General features: G+C 43.1%; 2 protein-coding genes across 4 annotated transcripts in view; one reads left to right on the top strand and one right to left on the bottom strand.

Annotated features, from left to right (window-relative positions):
• Window positions 1-25894, bottom strand: part of LOC124134091 (integumentary mucin C.1-like) — a 39991-nt gene that overhangs the window by 6069 nt on the left and 8028 nt on the right. The window contains exons 1-3 of one of the 3 annotated variants that reach the window (XR_007222269.1): window positions 24066-24280; window positions 22919-22993; window positions 16049-17211 (exon numbers count right to left, since the gene is read on the bottom strand). Coding sequence is in view for 2 of the 3 variants with exons in the window: in XM_046498733.2 (XP_046354689.1) it covers window positions 16204-17211; window positions 22919-22993 (1083 nt within the window). In the remaining variant the exon portion in view is untranslated. Of the gene's footprint in view, window positions 1-15610; window positions 17212-22918; window positions 22994-24065; window positions 24281-25894 lie in introns of those variants that run through there. The other 2 variants (XM_046498733.2, XM_046498734.2) reach the window with 2 other exon arrangements.
• On the top strand, window positions 1916-5518 carry LOC124134089. The gene is made up of 2 exons (XM_046498732.2): window positions 1916-2040; window positions 3216-5518. The coding sequence occupies exon 2, from the start codon at window positions 3230-3232 to the stop codon at window positions 4226-4228; it is 999 nt and encodes a 332-aa protein (XP_046354688.2). The 5' UTR covers window positions 1916-2040; window positions 3216-3229; the 3' UTR covers window positions 4229-5518.

Here is a 25894-nt window from a genome sequence, read left to right as displayed (position 1 = left end):
GAACTTTATCTTACCTAATTATATCACAGACATGTCTCATGCAAGCATGCTTTGGTCCGAATTAGAAAGAGTAATACATTTATCTACTAGCTTCATATTTCACATTCGTCGAAAAATAGCAGAGGACAGAAAGGAAACTTGAATTATTCCCCCTAGATAAATTTCATTCGGAAAATATTGGAAATACTGAGAATGGCGCATTATTTAATTAATCCGAGATACAAACTTGCGGTTGGTATGTTGCAAATGTAATGCCAACAGTTCGGCAATTCGAGCGAGGAACATAAGCAATGTAACTAACATGTTAGCGGGGTACATTAAAAATACTAAAAAATGGGACTCAGCCAATCACAATCTCAAATTCATGTGAGGTAAGATAAATCGTAATGGAATGGATATACATAACACTGGATAATCAGGGATGGAATTCTGTAACCAATTAATGTATGACCCGTTTGCTCAGGGACCGCGACATCCAATCAGTTGCACAAATCCTGAAAGGGGTCAAGACTCCATGTAGGCTCCGATGGGCATGACAACACCAAATCGATCATGTCGCTCGGACGACAATGTTAACAGTCGTGGCCCTTTGGAGATTACAAGCTCCTTGTCGACCCCTAGACTTCAATTACAAGCTGCCTGTCGATCCCTAGACTTCAATTACAAGCTCCCTGTCGATCCCTAGACTTCAATTACAAGCCCCCCGTCGATCCCTAGACTTTAATTACAAGCTCCCTGTCGATCCCTAGACTTCAATTACAAGCCCCCCGTCGATCCCGAGACTTCAATTACACACTCCCTGTCGATCCCTAGACTTCAATTACAAGCTCCCTGTCAACCCCTAGACTTCAATAACAAGCTCCCTGTCGACTCCTAGACTTCAATTACAAGCTGCCTGTCGATCCCTAGGCTTCAATAACAAGCTCCCTGTCGATCCCTAGACTTCAATTACAAGCTCCCTGTCGACCCCTAGACTTCAATTACAAGCTCCCTGTCGACCCCTAGACTTCAATTACAAGCCCCCCGTCGATCCCTAGGCTTCAATAACAAGCTCCCTGTCGATCCCTAGACTTCAATTACAAGCTCCCTGTCAACCCCTATACTTCAATTACAAGCTCCCTGTCGATCCATAGACTTCAATTACAAGCTCCCTGGCGACCCCTAGACTTCAATTACAAGCTCCCTGTCAACCCCTAGACTTCAATTACAAGTTCCCTGTCGATCCCTAGACTTCAATTATAAGCTCCCTGTCAACCCCTAGACTTCAATTACAATCTCCCTGTCGATCCCTAGACTTTAATAACAAGCTCCCTGTGGACCCCTAGACTTCAATTACAAGTTCCCTGTCGATCCCTAGACTTCAATTACACACTCCCATTCGCTGTCTATTGTACGTTTAGCTGAATTGTATCATTGGAACGTTTCTTTTAAACCATTAAACGCTGAAATATCAGGTATATCATGCTACACAGATAGCCCTGGGAATGTTTTAAGTTCTTGTCATTGGTCAACGTCGTTCTGAAGGTCATACTCTCGCGATCAGGTTGCTGACACCACAGATAAAAAAGACCACTGTGTAGGTCGTCAGGAAAGTAATTTACTGCAACAATTTTGCAGTCTTTGGAGAAATTGTTATTTGTTTTAAATAACTGGGTCTATCTCATTAATAACAAAGGATTACAAACTAACCATTACTGTATTATGTCACTGTGACCTTCAACCAATGAGGCGTGAAGGCCGTTCGTGAAGTAGCTGCTCCCGTTGCTGTGATGTGGGTCAATATCACATCAAGTGAAATAATGTTCAAAGCGGCGTAAAACCCTCCTCACTCACTCACTCAATCTAGGTTAATAGGCATCGTGTAAAGATGAGTGACTACGGTATGTCCACAGTCGAACTCATACGGCCGTTCATTGTAGATATGACCCCTATGGCTTTGACTGAGAGCGGGACACATCACTCGCGCTGCACACTCCCAACGTCATCACAACAAAAACATCCCGCAGCGCTACAGCTACTATCGTTCTGGGACAAGTCAAGGTTAGTTTGTGTGTTTAATATCGAAATGCCTAAAATATGTTGGGGTCAACTGTAGTTTATGATTGTACCATATCATGTTACCCCCATTGGATTCCAGGAGAGAAGAGGTCCCCATTATCCAATCCTTGTCGATAAATGAGTATCGGGTGGTCAGTCTCTTGTCGGCAATTGTGTATCGGGTGGTCAGACTTAGATCGACAAATGAGTACCGAGTGGTCAGATTCAGGTCGACAAATGAATATCGGGTGGTCAGACTCTTGTTGACAAATGAGTACCGGGTGGTCAGACTCAGGTAGACAATTGAGTATCGGATGATCAGACTCAGGTCGACAATTGAGTATCGGGTGGTCAGACTCAGGTCGACAAATGAGTATCGGGTGGTCAGACTCTTGTTGACAAATGAGTACCGGGTGGTCAGACTCAGGTAGACAAATGAGTATCGGGTGATCAGACTCAGGTCGACAATTGAGTATCGGCTGGTCAGACTCAGGTCGACAAATGAGTATCGGGTGGTCATACTGTGATCGATAAATGAGTATCGGGTGGTCATACTGTGGTCGACAAATGAGTATCGGGTGGTCAGACTCAGATAAACAAATGAGTACCGGGTGGTCATACCGTGATCGACAAATGAGTATCGGGTGGTCATACCGCGATCGACAAATGAGTACCGGGTGGTCATACCCTGATCGACAAATGAGTACCGGGTGGTCATACCGTGATCGACAAATGAGTATCGGGTGATCAGACTCAGGTCGACAAATGAGTCTACTTTCGGAATCAACACATTCGAGTGATTTCTCCGACTTAACCATGTGCTGGTTGATATATAATTCCTCTGAAATTCCTCTGAAATCGTTTTACAGTAAACTACGGTTATAACAAACTCAATTGGACCAATAGTTTTAGTTCGTTATAGCCGAAGTTCGTCATGCGCATATATACAGCAAAAATACTAAAATTGACGGGACTAACAAAAAACAGTTCGTTTTATCCGTCATTTCGTTTTAAGCCTGTTCGTTATAAACGGGATTTACTGTACTTAAAACTGCCTGTTCAGAAAAAGCCAGTTTAGTCACTGAATTAACTGTAGGAATAATCGCACGACGTCTTGATTATGGTTTAATTATGAATAAAACATTCATTTGATTAAGTCATGTCCCTTTCTGTTTCAGCTCTTGGGATCAAAATGGACCTAAACAACCTCACCATCACCATCGGCGAACACAACTTCTCAAGCAGCAACAAGGGCATGGACGTCTTCTCCGTGTTGGGACCAATCAACACAGCCTGGATCGCCCTCTCCAACCTCGTGCTCACAATGGTGCTGTTGTCGTCTGCTCACCTCCGCACTCAGCTCAGAATACAACTCATTGTCTGTATCTCCATCTGCGATATGACCAACGGTGTTCTTGTCAACGCCTTCTTCTCACACTCTGCCATCAACAAAACCTGGGATCTTGGATGTCCTTTCCATTTCCTCTTGCAGTTACTCGGCGTGTTCGCAGATGTCTTTCTCACCTCATGGTACCTCGTGCTCCTCAATGCTACATATTTTGTTGTACTGATGGGATTTTCCTTTCGAAAGTTATCTCCCCTGGGTGACAAGGTCGTCCATGCAGTGTTGCTACCCCTGCCGGTGCTCCTGTTCTGTGTAGTCGCTCTACCAATGATATTCACCCATTTAAGAGATGTCAAACCGTCAAACAGCGTCTTTTGTCCACTGTATTTGGAAAATGAGTATGAGGTCGCTATGTGTTTCGTCTGTTTCTTCATCCCGGCGATATCTTTGGTTATCTTCTGCGCATTTTTCATCATCTTCCGGAAATCAGGAACGTGTCCTCGCGAGACCTTGGCCCGCAATGTCCTGTCTGAGACAACAATGGTGGAACGACCAATGTATTTTGTCATCCCAACTGTTGCTATGTTGATCATGATGATACCAGATCAGTTAGTGAACGTTTTGTTTTTCACTAACTCAATTCACCCTCCTAAAGGGCTTGGCTGGATGTTCATGCTGTTCGCCACCATGGAAACGACAAGAGGAGGCTTTCTTCCTGTTATGTGGCTGCTCTTCCCTGACATCCGTCAAGCCGTTAAAGACAAGCTCAACTGTAGACAGCGGTTCAATGTCGCAGCAGCGATGACAGTGACAAACATTGGATACAGAGATCTGCAAAATCAGTAGCCCTTGTGAGCAGAAATTAATTGTTCTTACTTCTCGTCGCAACATTCTCACATGGTCCTTAGTATAAGAGATATGGGTCGCACGTTGATATCAATTTCGACAAACAGTAGTCAGTTTGTATAAGTGGCATTTGGACGTTGTTGTACAGTCGAAGACATCTTGACCGTGTTGAGTTCGTTGATGCTGGTCAGTATCACCTATCCATGCAGGATCCACTAGTCTTTCAGTGGCATTTAGAAGTTGTATGATAAAACGAAGCTGTAGCATCGAATGCAATCCTGCCTAACTTAATAACAGAACTGGGCCTTGTTCCTCCAAGCGATCTTAGCGCTACGATGATCGTAAGCCTATGTTAAAGTATGGGAGTTACGATCACCTTAGTGCTGAGATCGCTTTGAGGAACGGGGCCCAGGTCTGATAACCGGATCGGAAGAGGCGTTTGTTCTTGAACATCACGCTAGCAACAGACTGAAAAAGGACATAACGTGCGACCTCGAATAATGGTGTTAAATTTAAAGAAAGACTCTGCCGGGATGAGAATCACGTTTTTTGAGATAAAGGGATGATTGCTTTATTGTAAATGTGGAGTGAGTTTTCCACGTGTTTTGGCCACGAAAGTGGAAGAAACTCAAGATACGATTTTTTGGTGACATGGACGGAACAATTGATGCAGACAAAACATGAAACAGCCAACTTGCTACCTTTCCTGTACGGGTAGTGCGGACACTTTGCCCACACACTGGTGTTGAATGTTGAGACAAGGGCAATAGCTCGTCACTGAAGCGACTGACAATCAAACTGTGGGAATCTCAGTGTTTTGCCTCTTCGAGCGCTATGCCCTTGGTCTATTTCAAGCATTTCAGCCAACTTGCTACCTTTTCCACACTGATAGTACGGACACTTTGTCCATAAAATGATGTTGAAAGTTGAGATAGGGGTAACAGTGAGTCACTGAAGCGACGTACAATCACACAGTGAAAATCTGAGTATTTTGCCTCTTCGAGCGCTTCCCCAAATATTGTATGCCTCATTTTTCAGCATTTCAGTTTATTCATCTGTGCATATGACGCGAGTTGCAAGAAGCCATGGTTAAAACGTACTTGTCACGCGAGTATATACGCGTTGGCTGTATATATGTCGTATATTTTAGAAGTTGTAGTTAGTTTTTAAATATGTGTAAATATTCTAAATGTTCTAAAAGCAATCACGATCAGTAAATATATCACGCTAATTCTCCATGATGTTCAATAACCTATATGTTTGTTTGAACAATCGTCAAATAAATTAGAGTGGCGGAGATTTTCGTTTCTCATTTAACGACGTATAAATTCTATGATGGATCGTTCATATTCTATTCGTCTTTTGGTTTGTTTGTTTGTTTGTTGTTAAATGCCGCACTCGGTTATATTCCAGTTATTTGACGGCGGTCTGTATATAATCGAGTCTGGACAAGAAAATCCAGTGATTGACATCATGTGCATCGTTCTACGCAATTGGGATACAATGCCATGCATTAACCAGGTCAGCGAACTCTAACCCGGATCTTCACGCGTTCGTCTTTTGGTACAGATATCCATTTATTCCATGAAACAACAAACTGCTTACTATTTGGGGGAATGTAAATTGTCCTAAAAGGATTCCATATGTCAATATCTGTTGAAATGTCAGTAGCTTTATAACTATAAAGGACTTCAATCGTGTTTTTATTCTGATATAGGGTCTCGGTGGCAAAGTTGCTTAAAGCCTATCGGCATAGGTTCGAATCCCTCTGATTATATTTCTGGACTTTCCATGCTCGTGGGTTTTCACCGAAGTGGTAAACATCTAACATCTGCATCACTTCAGGATTTCCTCCCACATCAAGCTGACACACCGTGACATAACCGAAATACTCCCACATCAAACCGACACACATTGATATAAACTTCCCTATGTTTGTCCGCTAGCTCAACCCGTATGACGTATATACATCTATCAGTTAAATATTGCCCTAATTCCACACAATTAGACACGATTTCAGCTTCAGTCGAGGCACTAGTTACATTGTCTAAACCTATACTGGGCTTGGGCACCACATCATGGGGTATTATCCCTCTTTAAGTAGGAAGGCGATCAGGCAAACCAGTGATTGATAGAGTGAACATCGACGGTATGCTACGTTGATACATGTACCGAATCATGTAACACAGGTGCACGCGGGGCCCAGTCCTCTGTGGCGCCGCAACTCTCTCGGGGTTGCGTCCCTTTGTCTGGCGTGTGATGATCTTGTATTGCTCATCAGCATAACAGGGCTCGTGGGTTTTACTATTTGAGTAATAATGTAAACTTCCAGGACCTGCAGCACTTCCGGCTTTCCCCCCACATGAAGCTGGAATTCCTTTAAAAGATTGCGTTAAACCTTACCCACTCACTCATACCTGATACATACAGTGTCATCACATATTCAGGGACGACATGGGATCGCTTTGAGGCCCATGACGTCACATACTAACCTCAGTGTCACGGGCTTTACGAACTACTATTAACGTACAATCGTTATTGCACTGGACCTTGTCATGCCCTGATATTCTATATAAAGAACAAGAGTCAATAAGGCATTAAGAAGTTGGAGTTCTAAGTGAGGATAAGATATATGGATGAACAACTTCTTTATTATAATTAGGAGCGACATGTCGGTGTAGGTTCTAATCGGTTCAGGGCGGTCGGGTAGCCCAGTGGATAAAGCGTTCGCTTGTCACGCCGAAGACCCGGGTTCGATTCCCGAAATGGGTACAATGTGTGAAGCCCATTTCTGGTGTCCCCTGCCGTGATATTGCTGGAATATTGCTAAAAGCGGCGTAAAACCATACTCACTGACTCACTCACTCTAATCGGTTCATCATATGACCTTTGGAAACAATACAAGGAAACAAAGATATTCATTCATGACTGTTTATGTATGTGAGGAGCGTAAGTATCCATCGATGGTAGACCCCATAGCGTCTGATGTAGGACGTCAGTTGTTGATGGATCTGCGTCACTGCATCAAAACAAATTAAAAGATTACTGCAGAACGATAATGACACTGACACATCTCAAAACAAAACAAAACAAACTGGAGGAGTCTCTCGTGAGTTGACTGAAGGTTGTTTGGGTGAGTGAGTGAGTGAGTGAGTGAGTGAGTGAGTGAGTGAGTATGGTTTTACGCCGCTTTTAGCAATATTCCAGCAATATCACGGCGGGGGACACCAGAAATGGAATTCACACATTGTACCCATGTCGGGAATCGAACCCGGGTCTTCGGCGTGACGAGCGAACGCTTTAACCACTAGGCTACCCGACCGCACCGAAGGTTGTTTGGAGTTGGCGACGTTAAAGTCACCTGTACTGTGTGTGTTCCTCATCTCCAGCCCGTGCTCAAAAGGAGATCCGATAGGTTATAATGTCCCCCAATGTATAACTCTGACTATATAAATATCCCGTTTTGAAAAAAAGGTATTTCCTGTGGCAGAAGGGATGTAACTCTGGGAATATTTTCGGTTTTACCTTCTGGTCGTCCTCGATAATCCAGTGTAAATTTATCTATCAATTCTTTGGTGACATCCAAACGAAACGATACAAAGGAAAAAGCACGAGCTACACAGGTTATTCATGCGTATGAAGGAGCATTGTCTTGGTCTGGGGACTTGAAAACAAGGTTGGTTGTCACTGGAAGCGACATTAATACACGGAGGTATCGAGATGAAGTTGTGCGGTCCGTCCTGAGACGGACTTCCCCAACAACACCCACATTCCTGTTCTGCAATGACCTGCATGTTCTTCTAACATGAACCCCATCGAACCAAATGTGGGGTCATCTGGACAGGCAAATGAGAAGGCGACGAGTCCCACCAATCAACCGTCAGGACATGGACCAATCTCATCTTTATGAATGGCAATGGATTCCCACTAATGTCATCCGGCGCTTGATGTCATCGAAGCGGCGACGTGTTGTGGCGTGAAATGATGCACGAGGTGGACATACTCGCCATTAATCCAGTGTTTATTGACTTTGCAGACACTTTTCATACTGTCGTACAGGTCTTGACAGTGATAATGTTGATCATCTCATTGACCCCCATGTGTTTTGGGTCACTGTTACTCAAACAGTTTCTGTTGTTTTGGAGTGTAATAAGTTTTTCACAACATGCCCAAACCCCACTCCAACTGGGGTTATATCTTTTGAACGTGCCACATATTTTGGTTGTTCTTCAGGAGTTTCTCGGAGTATTGGTACAGTTTCATTTGGACGTCGATTTATTATGAGAAATACCCAGGACACATCCGCTACTACAGTTTGAAACGAATCGAATGACACGACGCTAAAAAACCCATCCAATCACATTGCACCAACGAGCGAGAAAAAGACGATAAGATATATCAGGTAGTCTTATTTGGATGGAGTGACCACTCCACTTTGACCTCAAGAGGTCACACTTACAAGATCAAACTTGCGAACCATTATCGTACCATTTTCCAACAGACAACTTATTAATTGTTTCTCAACCAAGGTAGTGTTTGTGGTGTTTATTTCTCCCACCTCTTCTGAAGTAAATAACATCCAAATTACGGATTTTCCACCAATTTCAAAATTATATAAAACGGATGGTTTCCCCGTTCTGGTGATTACGATGGTTCCCGGTCGTAATGTCTGGATTATTATACACTGACGGGCAAAAGAAAGTATACACTTGAAAATTGGATTTGATCAAAACATTTCAAAAGTTATCAAAGCGATACTAGGCTGAAAGCAGTCGTCGAAACAGTGCAAACTTAGGTCCAAAACATAACTTTGATAACCGTATCAAATACATCCCCTTCGAATAGAAAAACCAAACCATTTCTAGCTTGTTTAATATTTAGCCACCATCAACATAGGTGCATACTTCTTTTGCCCGGCAGGATTGATGGCCACATGGCTTTGGAGTGAGTGAGTGAGTGAGTGAGTGAGTATGGTTATACGCCGCTTTTAGAAATATTCCATCAATATCACGGCGGGGGCCCCAGAAATGGGCGTCACACATTGTACTCATGTCGGGAATCGAACCCGGGTCTTCGGCGTGACGAGCGAACACTTTCACCACTGGGCTACCCGACCGCCCCAAATGGCTTTGGACATGACAAACTAACAAGAATGGCCTAATGCTGTTTCGGAACAAACATACATAGCTTTCGTCCCTTAAGTATGTACGGGAGAGTGAGTGAGTTGAACATCGCAATGTCAATGTTACTGAAGGACAATACTTACACGTGGCCTCACATCGTCCAGTGCCTGAGCACTGCAATCATCAAAGCGCCGACCATTAACCACAGGTGTACCATCTGTACCGTGGCCTCTGCGCTCATCATGCTGTCATCCGATGGCTGTAAATCAGTGGAAATGTCATAGAGACTTAGTGGCACCCTACGCCCAAAAGATATGGAAGCTATATTGGACAGAAAAGTATAAGCTAGTTGCTTATTATATCATCTTCCCGATGCAAGGGAGTTAACTGACTTTAAAAGTCCAGTTTCCACCCTTGCCGAACTAGGCTGGAATTACTTGGCTCGATCGTTGCGCCACCAGTGGCTATTACCAATTATGTCCCTTCTAAGCCTCTCCTATGGACCAATCAGATTCCACCTCTCGTATCACTTGCGTTTGCTTCACACAAAATGGTGGCGCCCAGTCAGGACTATCTGATCGATAATCAAGATCTATATTGTGATAAAACGGGTCTTACATCGCGAAATGCATCAAATCACGTGATCACCTTGATTAAAAACATGAAAGGATTTGGAAAATATCTGCTGACAACGAATTGGCGAAGCACATGCTTTGCAAACCCTGCAATCGATCGAAATCTGCACGACAGTTTACGAACCGGATTTTGATTTCGGTGCGCGATTTTGATTGGACTATGCATAGACTCGTTAGTCCAGACAAAACGTAACTCCATAATACCAGCCTAGTTCGGCAAGGGTGGAAACTGGATTTTTATAGTCAGTTAACTCCTTTGCCTCGGGAAGATGTTATTATACGGGCACCGACTTATACTTTGAGGTGCGAGATCACTAGGCTGGCTGAGGAACAGGATTGTTAAAAAAATCAGTATTTACTGGAACAAATGGATTTTTTTCAAAATTTCTGCCAATGACCATCTTGAGACATAGATTTACCTTTCACGCGTTCTCAATGCAAAGAAGCCCTAGCATATGATTCCATAAAGAAATCCCCGTTATTTTATCTATACATTGCGACCGTCAATGATCCTGTTACGATGAATTCATCATGCAGTGACGTGGTCCAGCTTGGGTTATGGTGTACACATTACCTTCATTTGATATCTTCCATCGTCTCCCATCTGAAAAGCAAAACATTCTCTATGAGTCGTGTTTAGTATAGAAGAGTCCCAACCATTCAGGCAATGGGCCTAAAAGTAGGGAAATGGGTATGTTTGTCGAATATGCACACCAGCTAACTTTTGACTGGGTGAGGTGAAACGGTGTTTAACGTCGCGTTCAAGATTATCGCTCTTATACAGCGACGTGCATGCACGGGTGTGTGTGTGGCTGCTTGTGCTTGTTCGGTGAAGTGAGGTGAAATGGGGTTTAACGTTGCGTTCAAGATTATTGCACTTCTATAGCGACGTGCATGTACGTGTGTGTGTTTGTGTGGCTGCTTGTACTAGTCCGGACTAATGCCGGTTTATAGTGCTAGCTCACTGAGATACCACGCCGCAGTTTAACATGAATGCCCCTCTCAGACTAAGGGGCGTAAATCTGCACATCGAATTGCGTTACCATCACACTGCCTAAAGCCCACCCTTAGAATAAAAAGTCACTTCTTATGTACTGTTACATGAGATGAACGATGAGAACATACACACACTCTCCCTTAAAATACATTGAGAAAGGATTTGTTCGAACGCGCATTCGTTCCCTCCTGAGAAATTCCCTGTACAGTTCATGAGAATATAAATTTATATCATTGTGAATAATTGTAATTTAAAAGAGAAGAATAATTGAATATAAAAGGCATCTACCCACACCGTGCATCAAGTAAGTATAAGAAATTAATTAAACGCGCCTAAATTCCCTGCGCAGGGTTGTGTCCCTTGGGCGTGTCAGGATCCTCTGATGGTGGATTCAAATCTCGGTTCGCTCTGATTATGTTTCTAGGTTTGTCAGCACCAAACGTGTACTCGTTGGTAACACCAGAGGGGTCTAAGACCTGCGTCACTTCAGGCTTTCCTCGGGGGCACGGGTGGCCCAGTCGTCTAAGGCGCCGCGATTCGCTGTGCAGAGTTGCGTCCCTTGGGCACGCCAGAAACCTATGATTGTAGGTTCGAATCCCGGTTCGCCCCAATTATGTTTCTAGGTTTGTCAGCACCATACCCGTGCTCGTGGGTTTCACCGAAGTGGTAAACGTCTGAGACCTGCATCACTTCGGGCTTTCCTCCCACATTAAGCTGACACGCCGTGATATAACTGGAATAATGTTAAAAGCGGCGTTAAACCCAATTCACTCACTCACTCACTCAGGCTTTCCTCACACACTAAACTGACACGCGAAAATCTCCGTCAAGAGCAGAGTCGATTGTACAGTTCCGACCATATCGTGAGCATGCGTCCATAATCACCATCAAACAGGGATGTTACCAGCCGTTTGCGGAATGGTGAGCGTATCCTGGCCGCCTGCACCCGTCACAAACACATGCAAAGTCAAGTCAATTGTTCTGAATAAACACGGGTAAAAACATATGGCACAAGTCCAAATTTGGAATTGCATCGGACATTATTTTTGTCACTGATGCATCAAATATGGAAATGTCATCCACATGTCTAACATAAAACGTTTGGAAAGCTTTATTGAGGCCTTGAATGTTGTAACCTTGATCAAACAACGTTTGAGCAAGAGTCGTATGACGTTCTTTGAAAGTTCCATAGAAAGAGTATGCTCGATTGTACCTCAAAAGTTGTGAAATGTAGGCACCAAAGGCTGGAGCTGCAGGAATATTGCTCGACATAGAGGGATAGTTGACTATTGGAAAGTTGAAGTCATCCCTCTTGTCATACAGTCTTGTGGAGAATATTTTGTTCTGAATCTTTATGCATAATTATATCTAAATATGATCACTGACGTAACTTTGTCACTATATGATACAACAAATTGTATTCATGAAATAGTACAGTGTGACTGCACCTTCAGTGACTTTTACTAACTGCACATTGCAGTATACAGTACTTATATCTGTCAACGTAAAAACATATGATGACTTTCCTATGAAATGCATTAAAACATAATAATATAATTATGATGACTTGTCCTATGAACGCATAAAAACATTTGACTTGTCCTATGAAACGCATCAAAACATATGATGACTTGTCCTGTGAAACGCATTAAAACATATGATGACTTGTCCTATGAAACGCATTAGTTGGTATGTACAGCGTTTCTAAGTATAGTCTGTGTAGTCACAGAATATAAGCTTTACTGCTCATGTGTAGATGACAAAGAAAGAATCTGGTCAGCTGTTTTCTTACCTTGAATTAGAGAAATGATCAACAGCCTCTTCTCCGTCGTGTGTTCGTGCGTCGTCTGTCCCCCGTACTGTGCATGAAGCAAACACCACCCATAATAACCTGCCTGACATTAACCAACGTGTACAGCCAAATGTGACGTGTCAAGTATAATTCTACGTGACATTTATATACTTTGTGTAACAATATACAATAATTTGGAATAATTAACTTCAGCCATGTCAGTTTGCTGTGTTCTCCATGGCGACCTGGTTGAAGTTACCGAATAATTTGACGAAAACGTGAATAAGTGTATATACCCCAAACAGAATGGAAACGCGGCTCACATTAGAGTGGAACACAACGCTTTTCAATTCTTTTTAACGCTGGACAGGAAATAGACTAACATCCGGTGTAAACCTACAACTGATAAGTCACTCAGTTGAATTAGGAGATAAACCTTTTATGTTTTGAAATGCCAGGTCGTGTCACTGCAGATTCGATATATCTTTTTTTAATTTTATTTCAAATGTAAAAGTCAAATTTCAGAATAGGAAGGTTTATGTATGTCACGATGGCATGAAGGCTTCAAAATTGGCTTTTGGAACGCGTAATTACATTTGCGTACATAGGTCAGCTTAAATACAAATATTCCGAAACGAGGTAGTGGTCAGTGTAATAATATTATTCAGGTTTAAGACTATCAACATGAAACTTCCCATTGTAGGGGTGACAGGTTGTAGAAACGGTGAAAATAAATGCCGAACTAATATATTTCTCCCCAAAATTATTGAATAACAGGAGTTTAGTTATTTTGAAGATGTACCAGTTGTAACTCCAGAACAGTAACACATACTAAGAATGCCTATCTCTCCACCCCGAACTGAACCTGAACCTGACTTACTTCTGTTACTCTTCCCTGTCCATGCCTGCCAACATAATCGCTCACGGTGACAGCTCTGATTACATCAACCGAGATGGTAATTAGTTCACATTAACGTGATGATTTACTGGTGGAAATGAGCCTCATTGCCAACGGAGCAACCCTAAGTATGGCTGAATTAGTTAATTATGATTAAATACTTGACCACAAAGAACAGTAAAATGGTCGGGTAAGTATCACAACTCAGTCATAAACAAACCAGATCAAATTTAAAACAATTAATTTTTCAGTAGTGTTAGTATAACTTAAAACCGGGCTAGAGACCTTCAGTGTAACAGAATCATGTTAGAATGATGACAAATAAAGTCTCCTGCACTATTTCTTCTGCATAATTTTAAACCAAGACCGCCTCCGTGGTCTAGTGGTTGGGCAACTGCCCGGAGAGCGGAAGTTCGAGGTTTCGATTCATACCAAACAACGTTAAAAGATGGTACTTGTTGTTACCCTGCCTGGAGCTCGGCATTAATGGGCTAAAACAAGGACTGGTCAGATCGGAGTCAGTATACTGTGGCGTATTTATTTTAAACTGCGGTATGGTGTCTCAGTGGGCTGGCACTATAAACTCGGCATTATTCCGGACATAGAACAAGCAGCCGCACTCACACACGTACATGCAGGTCGCTATATATGTGTAATAATCGTGAAACCCCATTTCACCTCACCTAAATCAGACCAGCTAAACAAGTGGACGATAACATGGGCAACAAACCACTCCGTCGGTGCACCTTGACACGCAATCAGACAGGCCAGATGTGACTAGCCGATCCTAATGATAGAACAAACCTCGACGATCAAACCTCGAGGCCACACCAGTTTAATCGTCTGATTCTTTTTAAAGAATAAAAGATGCGGCGAGCGAGTTTTTAAAAGTTTCTGACATTAAATGTCATCACTTGGCAAACAAAATAGTGCATCAACTGATTAGATAAAGAATGCAATTTAGGGTAATTTGGGCTTTGCGAAGGGTATTTTACCAGTGAACCAAATCGTCTAAGGCGCCGCACTTCGCAGAGCTGAGATGCGTCCTTTAGACGCACCAGGAACCTATGATTTTGGGTTTGAATCCCAGTTTACCTTGATTATAGTACTAGGTTTGTTAGCACCATACCCGTGCTCGTGGGTTTCACCAATGTGGTAAACATCGAAGACCAACATCACTTCCGGTTTTACTCCCACGTCAAGCTGACGTGCTGTGATATAAATGTAATGTTGTTTAAGTGGCGTTAAAAACCGAAACCCCAAACATTATAGTTCTAGCCACGTGAAGCAGGTTAGAAGTCAGGTAGCCGGATGACGATTTCTACCGAAACGATTGAAAAAATGAATTTAAACGCATTAATAACCATTTGAGGTTACTGTCATTTTAAAAGAATACATTTCTACCAATAACGTTTGTAAAAGATGTTTATTTGCAATAGTAGTGACAAACTCAAATAAATGCATCGATTACGCAGGACTGATTTGATTGCATGCAAGACAAATTCACAAACGGCATGCCACAATGCTGGAGTGAGATGGGGTTATCGCCCCTTTGAACAGCCGAAAGTGAAACAACCCAAAGAGACACATATGTGTTCATGTTTACAATGAACAGCGAACATGGTTAGGATGAAGGATGGCGATTGAGATGGAACTGAAGATCCTGACATGGCTAAGGGGGGTAATTCTGTAATGCCGTAGTCCACTTGGCCCCAGTGCCCCGCAAGCAATAATGGAAATAATAACTACATAAATTAGTATAACACAGGCAACTTTATACACAGTGAGTGAGTGAGTGAGTTTAACGCAGCTTTTAACATTATTCCAGTTATATCACGGCGTGTCAGCTTAATGTGGGAGGAAAGACCGAAGTGATGCAGGTCACGGACGTTTACCACTTCGGTGAAACCCACGAGCACGGGTATGGTGCTGACAAACCTGGACACATAATCGGGGCGAACCGAGATTCGAACCCACAATCATAGATTTCTGGCGTGCCAATGGGACGCAACTCTGCACAGCGAATCGCGGCGCCTTAGACGACTGGGTCACCCGTGCCCCTTTATACACAGTGAAACGTTCAACTTTGTTCACTGTAACTTGGACTGCCTCCGTGGTGACGTGGGTAGAGCGTCTGCCTGGAGTAGGGAATGTCGGTTGTTCGATCTCCGACCGCGTCACACCAAAATATGTTAAAAAAGGGTACCTAATGTTACCCTGCCTGGTGCTCGGCACTATGGAGATGAAACAAGGACTGGTCGGCTTGGAGTCAGTATACTGTGTCACAGTGAGGTATTCATGTTAGCTGCGGCATGGTATCTCAGTGGCCTAGCACTATGAAACTGAAATTAGGCCGTACTACTACAAGCAGCCACACACACACACGTCGCTAAAGGTGCAATGCTCAAAAGCTCAGAAGCATGGCCACATGCTGATGATGGGCTGCCAAAGGGTAATAAATCTTTCCATTTTTCTCGGGTATATTAATAAATTATTAAATATTAATAAATAAACCGCTTATGGTTCACCATCAGAGATCCTGTTTGATTTCTTTGGTTTTGCCGCATTTCATAAGTTGGATGAAGCCATAACGAAAATCTTTGCCTAGAAACCATACCACGGGGATCACGGCGCTCCGAGATACGTGAAGAAAGTGTACTATTCGGCTTCCTAATATATACATGTCACATTCCTCATCGCTGGAACAATTGCGATCCCCGTTCTTTAACTTAAAATACATCTGCAATGCGAAAACGGGAAAACTGAGCATGACTGTCAGTATGCTGACGAGCAACACGTCAAACATGAACTCACGCCGCTCATCTTCCGGGTCACCGCGTGGCACGCGGTTGTCTCCCCTTGACGGAAACGTTTTTCCGCACAATGAGCCGCAAAGAGAAACATTTCTTCTGTACAAGACAAGTACTACTGTCAGAAATGACGTCATCACTAAAAACAGACACATTAAAGGATAGGTCAGCAGAAGAAGAGCCACGTGGCGTTGTGGCGATATTGTATACATACAGGGATGGCCTCTTAAAACGAGGGGCTCTATTATAACGCGGTATAACGGGATAAAGCCCAGACAAGTCATCGCCCACGGGAGGAGCATTAACGCCATTGCGATGTAGGGACGTTTGGAACGTTTGTCAAATAGGGTTGTGCAAACTGTGAATAGGATGACAATATTCAACACGCTGAGCGCTAGCCAGGTGAACGCCGGGTGGAAGCTCGAGTCGAACAGTTCGGCAAATAACTTGAGTTCGCAGAAGTGAATCCATTTGTCTCTAATGTTGAACTCTGCCAATAGAGGGAGCACCGCCACAGAATAAATGAGGTCAGCAAAGGTCAAGTTGAGAACATGGATGTATTTGGGCGATGTTCGAAGCGATTTGTCACTGATGATGACACAGATGACGAGGAGGTTGATGATGGTGATGAAAAACGCGAGAACAATGTGTAGCGTCGTTTCGATTGGCTGGTCTCCCTCGAGAGTTTCAACATCGTCGTAGTAGAAGGTGTCGTTGTCAATGACGTCCTGGAAAGAGTAATAAAGTGGAGTTAGTGAATGTTATTCTGCCCCGCAATTGGAAACAATCAGATTAAATTCAACATAAGGTCACACTTCCAAAATATAATTATAGCAGTTTGCCATATTCAGCAATATCACGGCGGCCGAGTCAAGCAGACCAATGGCCGATAGCATGACCAAACATCCATGGTATTAGCTTTGTTTGTTTGTTTGTTTTGGGTTTAACGCCGCACTCAGCAATATTCCAGCTATATGGCGGCGGTCTGGAAATAATCGAGTCTGGACCAGACAATCCAGTAATTGACATCATGAGCATCGATCTACGCAATTGTGATACAATGACATGTATCAACCAAGTCTGACCCGATCCCGTTTGTCGCCTCTCACGACAAGCATAGTCGCCTGTAACGACAAGCATTGGCTGCTGAAGACCTGTTCTAACCCAGATCTTCACGGGTACGATGACACATCTTTGCAGGTCATACGTTATAAAGCCCCAATCCTGATAAGTCGACACAGCCCCGTGGCGACCAGATACCGATAAACCGATACCCAGGCGACTGGGGTGAGTGAGTGACTATGGCTTTACGCCGCTTTTAGCAATTTTCCAGCAATATCACGGCGGGGGACACCAGAAATGGGCTTCACACATTGTACCCATAAAGGGAATCGAACCCGGGTCTTCGGCGTGACGAGCGAACGCTTTAATCACTAGGCTATCCGACCGCCCCTCAAGGCGACTGGATCAGGCGTGGTTGGTTGCTGCCATCACATCCCGAAGGCGGGGGTGCTGCTCCTGCTATCAACCACTGGTTTGCCTGGCAAAGACTCGGTTATTTTCAGACCGTCGTTATATAGCTGGAACATTGCTGATTGTGGCGTGAAACAACGAAGAAACTTCCTACAGGAATGGGGTCCTTGGGTTCGGACCTACCTCTGAATCCCCAATGAGGAATTAAAACAAATCAATGGCAATTATTGGCACTCAATCATAACAAGCAACGCCAATATGCAGGGAAATTGTGCGTAACACCTGCACAGTATCGCGTTCCGAAACGCACGGGCCGTGCCGTAATACTCATTTGAAATGACATAATGAGATCTATATTTATACGAACCCTAGAGGAGTGATTCTCAAAATGAGTGGTATTTGATTCAAAGGTTACATACCACCATTACACCATTGCACGTATTAAGAATTACTTGACGTGAGTTGGCTATTTTGGTGTTATTTGCATACTGTGAGAATCTCCAGCACGGCTCCCTTCAACAACCCTGGACTAGGACAACTGGGCGTGGATTTCGACAACAACATGTCGTGGGAAATAGAGGTCGATTTTCGTAAACCGTTTTGAATAATGATCTGAAAATTATGCCACAGCAGTTAAATACGGTGTTAACACAGATATCTCCTTAACTGTGAGAATGATCGGAAATGCACAGTGAGATTTAATGATTGCTGTCTTTGCAGACTGAATTGCATGCTTTAGAATTGATCCTGTGAGAGTTGGTTCCTCTGGGGTTCGATTCCTTGTATTTTCGTGGGCATAGGGCAATGCGTCTTATGATATTTTTTAAAGTTATACATGATATAACCATATCACATAGATCTGACAACTAGCATTTGTTACAGTAAATTATTAGTTATTAATGACAACATCTCGTTCAAATTTCACTATTTTCTTCCAATTGACCACTGCTAACAATGGTGAAAACATCGTCTTGGGTCACGAGATTCTGACAAGTTTGTCTTCCATAAAAATTTTAACCTGACGTCTGAATGCAATGTATCACGTCCAGTACATGTGTGCGTTGTAAAGGAGCGAGTCCTGCAATAATACTTTATTAACTTCCGTAACATTTGAAACCTGTGATATAGACTTCAACATGACTTCAATGGTTTGCCCGGATGTGCACAGTGCGCTCACCGGTTTCAACGTTTACAACTAAAAAAAACCCCAAAACATATTGAAGTCAATTCTTATAGATAAATACGTTAAAAATACTACTACCAGAGAATGATATTTAATTAGCGTAATGGAAACTGTAGACAACGATATGAAGCGAATGACATCGTTCAGTCCAATAATGCAACACAAGCCGGGCTCATTTATATATCAGCCAATCAGTAAACAGTAGTCATGTGGGAAAAAATAGCTATGTAGGGAATAGTAGCCGTGTGGGAAATAGTAGTCATGTGGGGAATAGTGGTCGTGTGGGGAAAAGTAGCCATTTGGGTAAAAGTAGTCATGTGGGGAATAGTAGCCATGTGGGGAAAAATAGCCATGTGGGGAATAGTAGTCATGAGGGGAATAGTAGTCATGTGGGGAATAGTGTTCGTGTAGGGAATAGTGGTCATGAGGGGAATAGTAGTCATGTGGGGAATAGTGGTCATGAGGGGAATAGTAGTCATGTGGGGAATAGTGGTCATGTGGGGAATAGTGGTCATGTAGGGAATAGTAGCCATGTGGGAAATAGTAGTCATGTGGGGAATAGTGGTCATGTGGGGAATAGTGGTCATGTGGGGAATAGTGGTCATGTGGGGAAAAGTAGCCATTTGGGTAATAGTAGTCATGTGGGGAATAGTGGTCATGTAGGGAATAGTGGTCATGTGGGGAATAGTGGTTATGTGAGGAATAGTGATCATGTGGGGAATAGTGGTCATGTGGGGAATAGTAGTCATGTGGGGAATAGTGGTTATGTGGGGAAAAGTAGCCATTTGGGTAATAGTAATCATGTGGGGAATAGTAGCCATGTCGGGAATAGTGGTCATGTGGGGAATAGTGGTCATGTGGGGAAAAGTAGCCATTTGGGTAATAGTAGTCATGTGGGGAAAAATAGCCATGTAGGGAATAGTAGTCATGAGGGGAATAGTAGTCATGTGGGGAATAGTGGTCATGTGGGAAAAAGTAGCCAAGTTTGGAATAGTAGCCATGTGGGGAACAGAAGCATGTAGGAGTGAGTGGAGTGAGTATGGTTTTACGCCGCTTTGAGCAATATTCCAGCAATATCACGGCGGGGGACACCAGAAATGGGCTTCACACATGAAGCATGTAGGAAATTATAAAGAGCAACCATAAGGCTATGCCTTGACATTAGTATTTACTGTTATCTTCACGTTCTTAACAGTGGCAACAATCCGCTGGAATACTGACACGTGGTTAAACTTCCAAGGTTCAGATTTGTTTTAGTGATACTGATTATTAAAATCTGAAAAAATAACGGTAGGTGAGAGTGATGTTATTTCATATTTAACACATGGTTGGTGATCATATATCGTACTACCGTATCAAGGTAATGTAATTTGTTAAAATGGCGTCAAACAGAACAACACAAGGTCTTTTCCACTTCCTCTTTTTCACCGATTCAAAACTGCAGTTTAGTTTACTGTTAAACGATTCGTCAAACACGCTCGGCTAAAATATGCAAATGTCTCACAAGTTTATGTGTTTGTAGACTTAACATTTCTTTAAAGTGTGTAGTGAGGAACCCCAGACACACTAGTTACTAATGCGGCCATTTGGTAGATTCCCAAATAATTACGGATCTTGGATAAAACGGACTCTGTAATTGACATAACTTAGTAATGAATAACTGTTGTATCTGCCAATAACGATTTGATCAGACTTTTCGGCATACCGAACATATTAATGACAAAATAAGGTATTAATTCCTCCATTAAAGCAACTAAAATTACTGCCTAACTAGCAGCAGGTCATATATTGTAGTTCCCATTTACACATAATCATGGGTGTGACCTTATCACAGAGTACATGTGTGGGATAGGCAATTGAGATTATAAGCAGTGTGTATTTTTGCAAAAGGTTTGCATGATACGCTTTCTATTACTAATATATGGTATAAATTATACGGAAACATATGAGGGCAATAATCTCTTCACGATACAATGTCAAGCTTAACATACTCGTTGTTTCAGACATTTGTCTTTCACTAAGATAACTTAAGAAGTAGCGTATAAATGCCTGAGTGAATTGCACTATTTATTATATAGTGCCAAAGGACATGTTTGTTTACATAACCACTTCCACATCGGGAAACTTAGATTAACTTTTGTCGAGCGTTCTGCAAAGGCTTTTGTGCAAGTTGGCATATATAGAGTTTATACATCGATAACACTATCCAGTAAGTCATTAGCCAATTATTCTTAGCAAACTCAGGGCTAAATGGGCATCTAAATACCACAACTCAACGATAGCAAAACACCTTAAACGAAAAGTAAAAAAACCACAACACAAAGCCTCAACGTGCAACCAAAACAAACTAACAGACAGGGCTATAACTAGACTGTGGGGGATAGTGGTCATGTAGGGAATAGTGGTCATGTGGGGAATAGTGGTCATGTAGGGAATAGTAGTCATGAGGGGAATAGTAGTCATGTGGGGAATAGTAGTCATGTGGGGAATAGTGGTCATGAGGGGAATAGTAGTCATGTGGGGAATAGTGGTCATGTGGGGAATAGTGGTCATGTAGGGAATAGTAGTCATGAGGGGAATAGTAGTCATGTGGGGAATAGTGTTCATGTAGGGAATAGTAGTCATGAGGGGAATAGTAGTCATGTGGGGAATAGTGGTCATGTGGGGAATAGTGGTCATGAGGGGAATAGTAGTCATGTGGGGAATAGTGGTCATGTGGGGAATAGTGGTCATGTAGGGAATAGTAGCCATGTGGGAAATAGTAGTCATGTGGGGAATAGTGGTCATGTGGGGAATAGTTGTCATGTGGGGAAAAGTAGCCATTTGGGTAATAGTAGTCATGTGGGGAATAGTAGCCATGTGGGGAATAGTGGTCATGTGGGGAATAGTGGTCATGTAGGGAATAGTGGTCATGTGGGGAATAGTGGTCATGTAGGGAATAGTGGTCATGTGGGGAATAGTGGTCATGTAGGGAATAGTGGTCATGTGGGGAATAGTGGTCATGTGGGGAATAGTGGTCATGTGGGGAATAGTGGTCATGTAGGGAATAGTAGCCATGTGGGAAATAGTAGTCATGTGGGGAATAGTGGTCATGTGGGGAATAGTGGTCATGTGGGGAAAAGTAGCCATTTGGGTAATAGTAGTCATGTAACTAGACTCCACACTGGTCACACAAACCTGAACAGCCATAAGCTCAAAATTAAAAAGCATCGTACAGGCCACTGCCTTCACTGTCATTAACATTAACCACGTCATGTTCCAATGTAAACACTACAACTTACACCGCAACAAACTCTTAATTCAGCAACTCCTCCAACTATTACCACCTGGGCAATTATCTAATCAAAACCAAATTAAATGGTAGGATCTAAATGCCCTACCCATAAAAAACAAACAAGCGAAAGCAACTAAAAAATCACACTACCACATTAATTCCGTCAGCTAGTTTTCAGGCACCTATTCCAAAATAACCCCATTACTCTTGAGTTATCACTTATTTCCCTTTCCGACCGTCATGGGAAATATTTTGGGGCATACATTTGCAAATTTACTTTGTTTTAAAATAATTCCTTCACATGTTTCTATCTAGGTTTGTAAGCACCATACCCGTGCTCGTGGATTTCAACGAAGTGGTAACTGGAATACTGTTAATAGCGGCGTTACACCCAACTCGCTCACTCACTCATATGGTTCTAGTCATGCCCCGAGTGCGAAATCCTGCAACACCGGAAGCGCTCGTTAAATCTCCAACATCATCATCATCATCATTAGACACTGACCTGATTAAAGGAGTTGAGGTTGACGCCGAGGTAGTCGTCGTAGTAGTTCGTGAAGAGGTTGTTGGCGTCGTCCATCTGGTAGATGAAGAGAATAAGGTAAATACCAATACTAGCGACAAGGAAGGTGATATTGATGGCGATTATAAGATGCTGATGCTGATGACTAGACGATGATGATAAAATCATGCATGATGATGATGACTAGATGATGATGATAACATCATGTATAATGATGATGATGTTGATGATGATATTGATTACGACGATGGTCGTGTAATGATCAAATCATGTGTGATGATGGTGGTGATGATGGCGATGGATGCTCTTTACAACACAATCAATGCTATCTCAGTCTCTGATATATGTCCTCCATCACACTTTAAGCGTGAACTACAGTCACACATCTCCACCTTTATTAGTTCCTATTCACATGTTGTCAGCGAGAAACTTCTTCTACTCACAAGAATTCTTCAGATTTGAGGTGAGGTGAAATTGGGTTTAACGTCGCGTCCAAGATTATTGCACTTATATAGTGACGTGCATGCACGTGTATGTGTGTGTGTGGCTGCTTGTACTAGTCCGGACTGATGCCGATTTATAGTGCTAGCTCACTGAGATACCATGCCGCAGTTTAACATGAATACCCCACTCAGACACAGTATACTGACTCCGAGCCGACCAGTCCTTATTTTAGCCCCTTAATGCCGAGCGCATTACAATCTTTTACAATCTTTTAACGTCTTTTTGTATGACGCGGCCCGGGATCGAACCCTGGACCTTCCGCTCTCCGGGCGGACGCTCTACCACAAGACCACGGAGGCGGTCTCTTCAGATTTGAAGAAATCTTAACTTAACGAAGTGTTTTTACATTCCTCTAAAATAGTAATCGATATTTGATTGTTAACATGCTCGTCGTTCAAGCTCTGGATTTAACTATGCTATGTGATGTTCGAAGCGTTTGATTAACCCACGCAGAATGTCGAACAGTATCTGACTTTAATCATATGTGGTAATGCACTTGTTTCGAATCGATAATGAAATATGCCCTTACCATCCACATTGTACAGTAATCATTATAATTACACGCGTTCCATTTGGTTTCGTACCGATATTTAATCAAAATCAAGGAAAATAAAGACACACTCACCACAAATGAAACTGTCACATGCGCTGATCCCTTCTTGTCATCTGACCACGATATCTATGCCTCGCCGATCAACTATACATTGCAAAGTTTTTCGTTCAGCTAGAAATATCATTTGCGAACATTCGGAATATTTCGCCAACGCATTTGGAGAGTGCTTTTGTGTAATTATATCCTCGGCTGGAGAGCGCTGACATATTATTGCAATCAACTCAGCTCTGATTGTTATTTTGCTTTAAAGTAGAAGTGAAACAGTCATCGGTAATAATGGATGTATTTAGCGGATAATGCTTATGAATAACAAACAATTCTTAGCCGTAATGTCGACAGCTACAATAAAGGCTGTTCATTGCTTGCATGAGTAAATGATTTTTATGGAATGATTTTAAACACGAAGACTCTAAAAAATTTATAATAGCTTCTTAACATGACCATTAACTCATAATATAGTTTATGATTTTGTGAATTAATGGTATTTGCAGAGTCGTGTGTCGGCATTAAGGACATACCGACCTAACACCTTACCTTCCCAATCACCCACCCTACACCTCAACTTCCTTGTCTCCCATACCTACTCCACATCCCAATCTCCAACAACCACTCCAAACCTCACCTTCCTAATCACCCAACCCACACCTCGACCTCCCAATCTCCTATATCCACCCGACACCTCACCTTCCCAATCTCCCATACCCACCCCACACCTCACCTTTCCAATCACCCACCCCACACCTCACCTTCCCACCCTACACCTCGACTTCCCAATCTCCCATACCCGACCCACACCTCACCTTCCAAATCTCCTATACCTACCCCACACCTCACCTTCCCAATACCCCATACCCACCCCACACCTCACCTTCCAAATATCCTATACCCACCCCATACCTCACCTTCCCAATCTCCCATACCCACCCCACACCTTACCTTCCCAAAATCCAATACCCACCCCATACCTCATCTTCCCAATCTCCCATACCACCCAACACCTCATCTTCCCAAACTCCCATACCTCGTCTTCCCAATCTCCCATACCACCCCACACCTCATCTTCCCAAACTCCCATACCTCACCTTCCCAATCTCCCATACCCACCCCATACCGCACCTTCCCAAAATTCAATATCCACCCCATACCTCATCTTCCCAATCTCCCATACCATCCCACACCTCATCTTCCCAAACTCCCAAACCCCACCTTCCCAATCTCCCATACCAACCCCATACCTCACCTGCCCCAAATCCAAAAACCCACCCATACTTAATCTTGCCAATCTCCCATACCACCCCACACCTCATCTTCCCAAACTTCCATACCTCACCTTCCCAATCTCCCATACCCACCCCATACCTCACCTGCCCTAAAATCCCGTACCCACCCCATACATAATCTTCCCAATCTCCCATACCACCCCACACCTCATCTTCCCAAACTCCCATACCTCACCTTCCCAATCTCCCATACCCACCCCATACCTCACCTGCCCAAACTCCCGTACCCACCCCATACCTCATCTTCCAAAACTCCCATACCTCACCTTCCCAATCTCCCATACCAACCCCATACCTCACCTGCCAAAACTCCCGTACCCACCCCATACCTCAACTTCCCAATCTCCCATACCACACCACACCTCATCTCCCCAAACTCCCATACCTCACCTTCCCAATCTACCATACCCACCCCATGTCTCACCTGCCCAAACTCCCATACCCACCCCATACCTCATCTTCCCAATCTCCCATACCACCCCACACCTCATCTTCCCAAACTCCAATACCTCACCTTCCCAATCTCCCATACCCAAGCCACACCTTACCTTTCCAATCACC

This window comes from Haliotis rufescens, unplaced genomic scaffold, assembly GCF_023055435.1.
Source record: "Haliotis rufescens isolate VD_foot unplaced genomic scaffold, xgHalRufe1.0.p SCAF_1, whole genome shotgun sequence".
NCBI lineage: Eukaryota > Metazoa > Mollusca > Gastropoda > Lepetellida > Haliotidae > Haliotis > Haliotis rufescens.
This window is presented reverse-complemented; position numbering and strand designations above follow the sequence as displayed.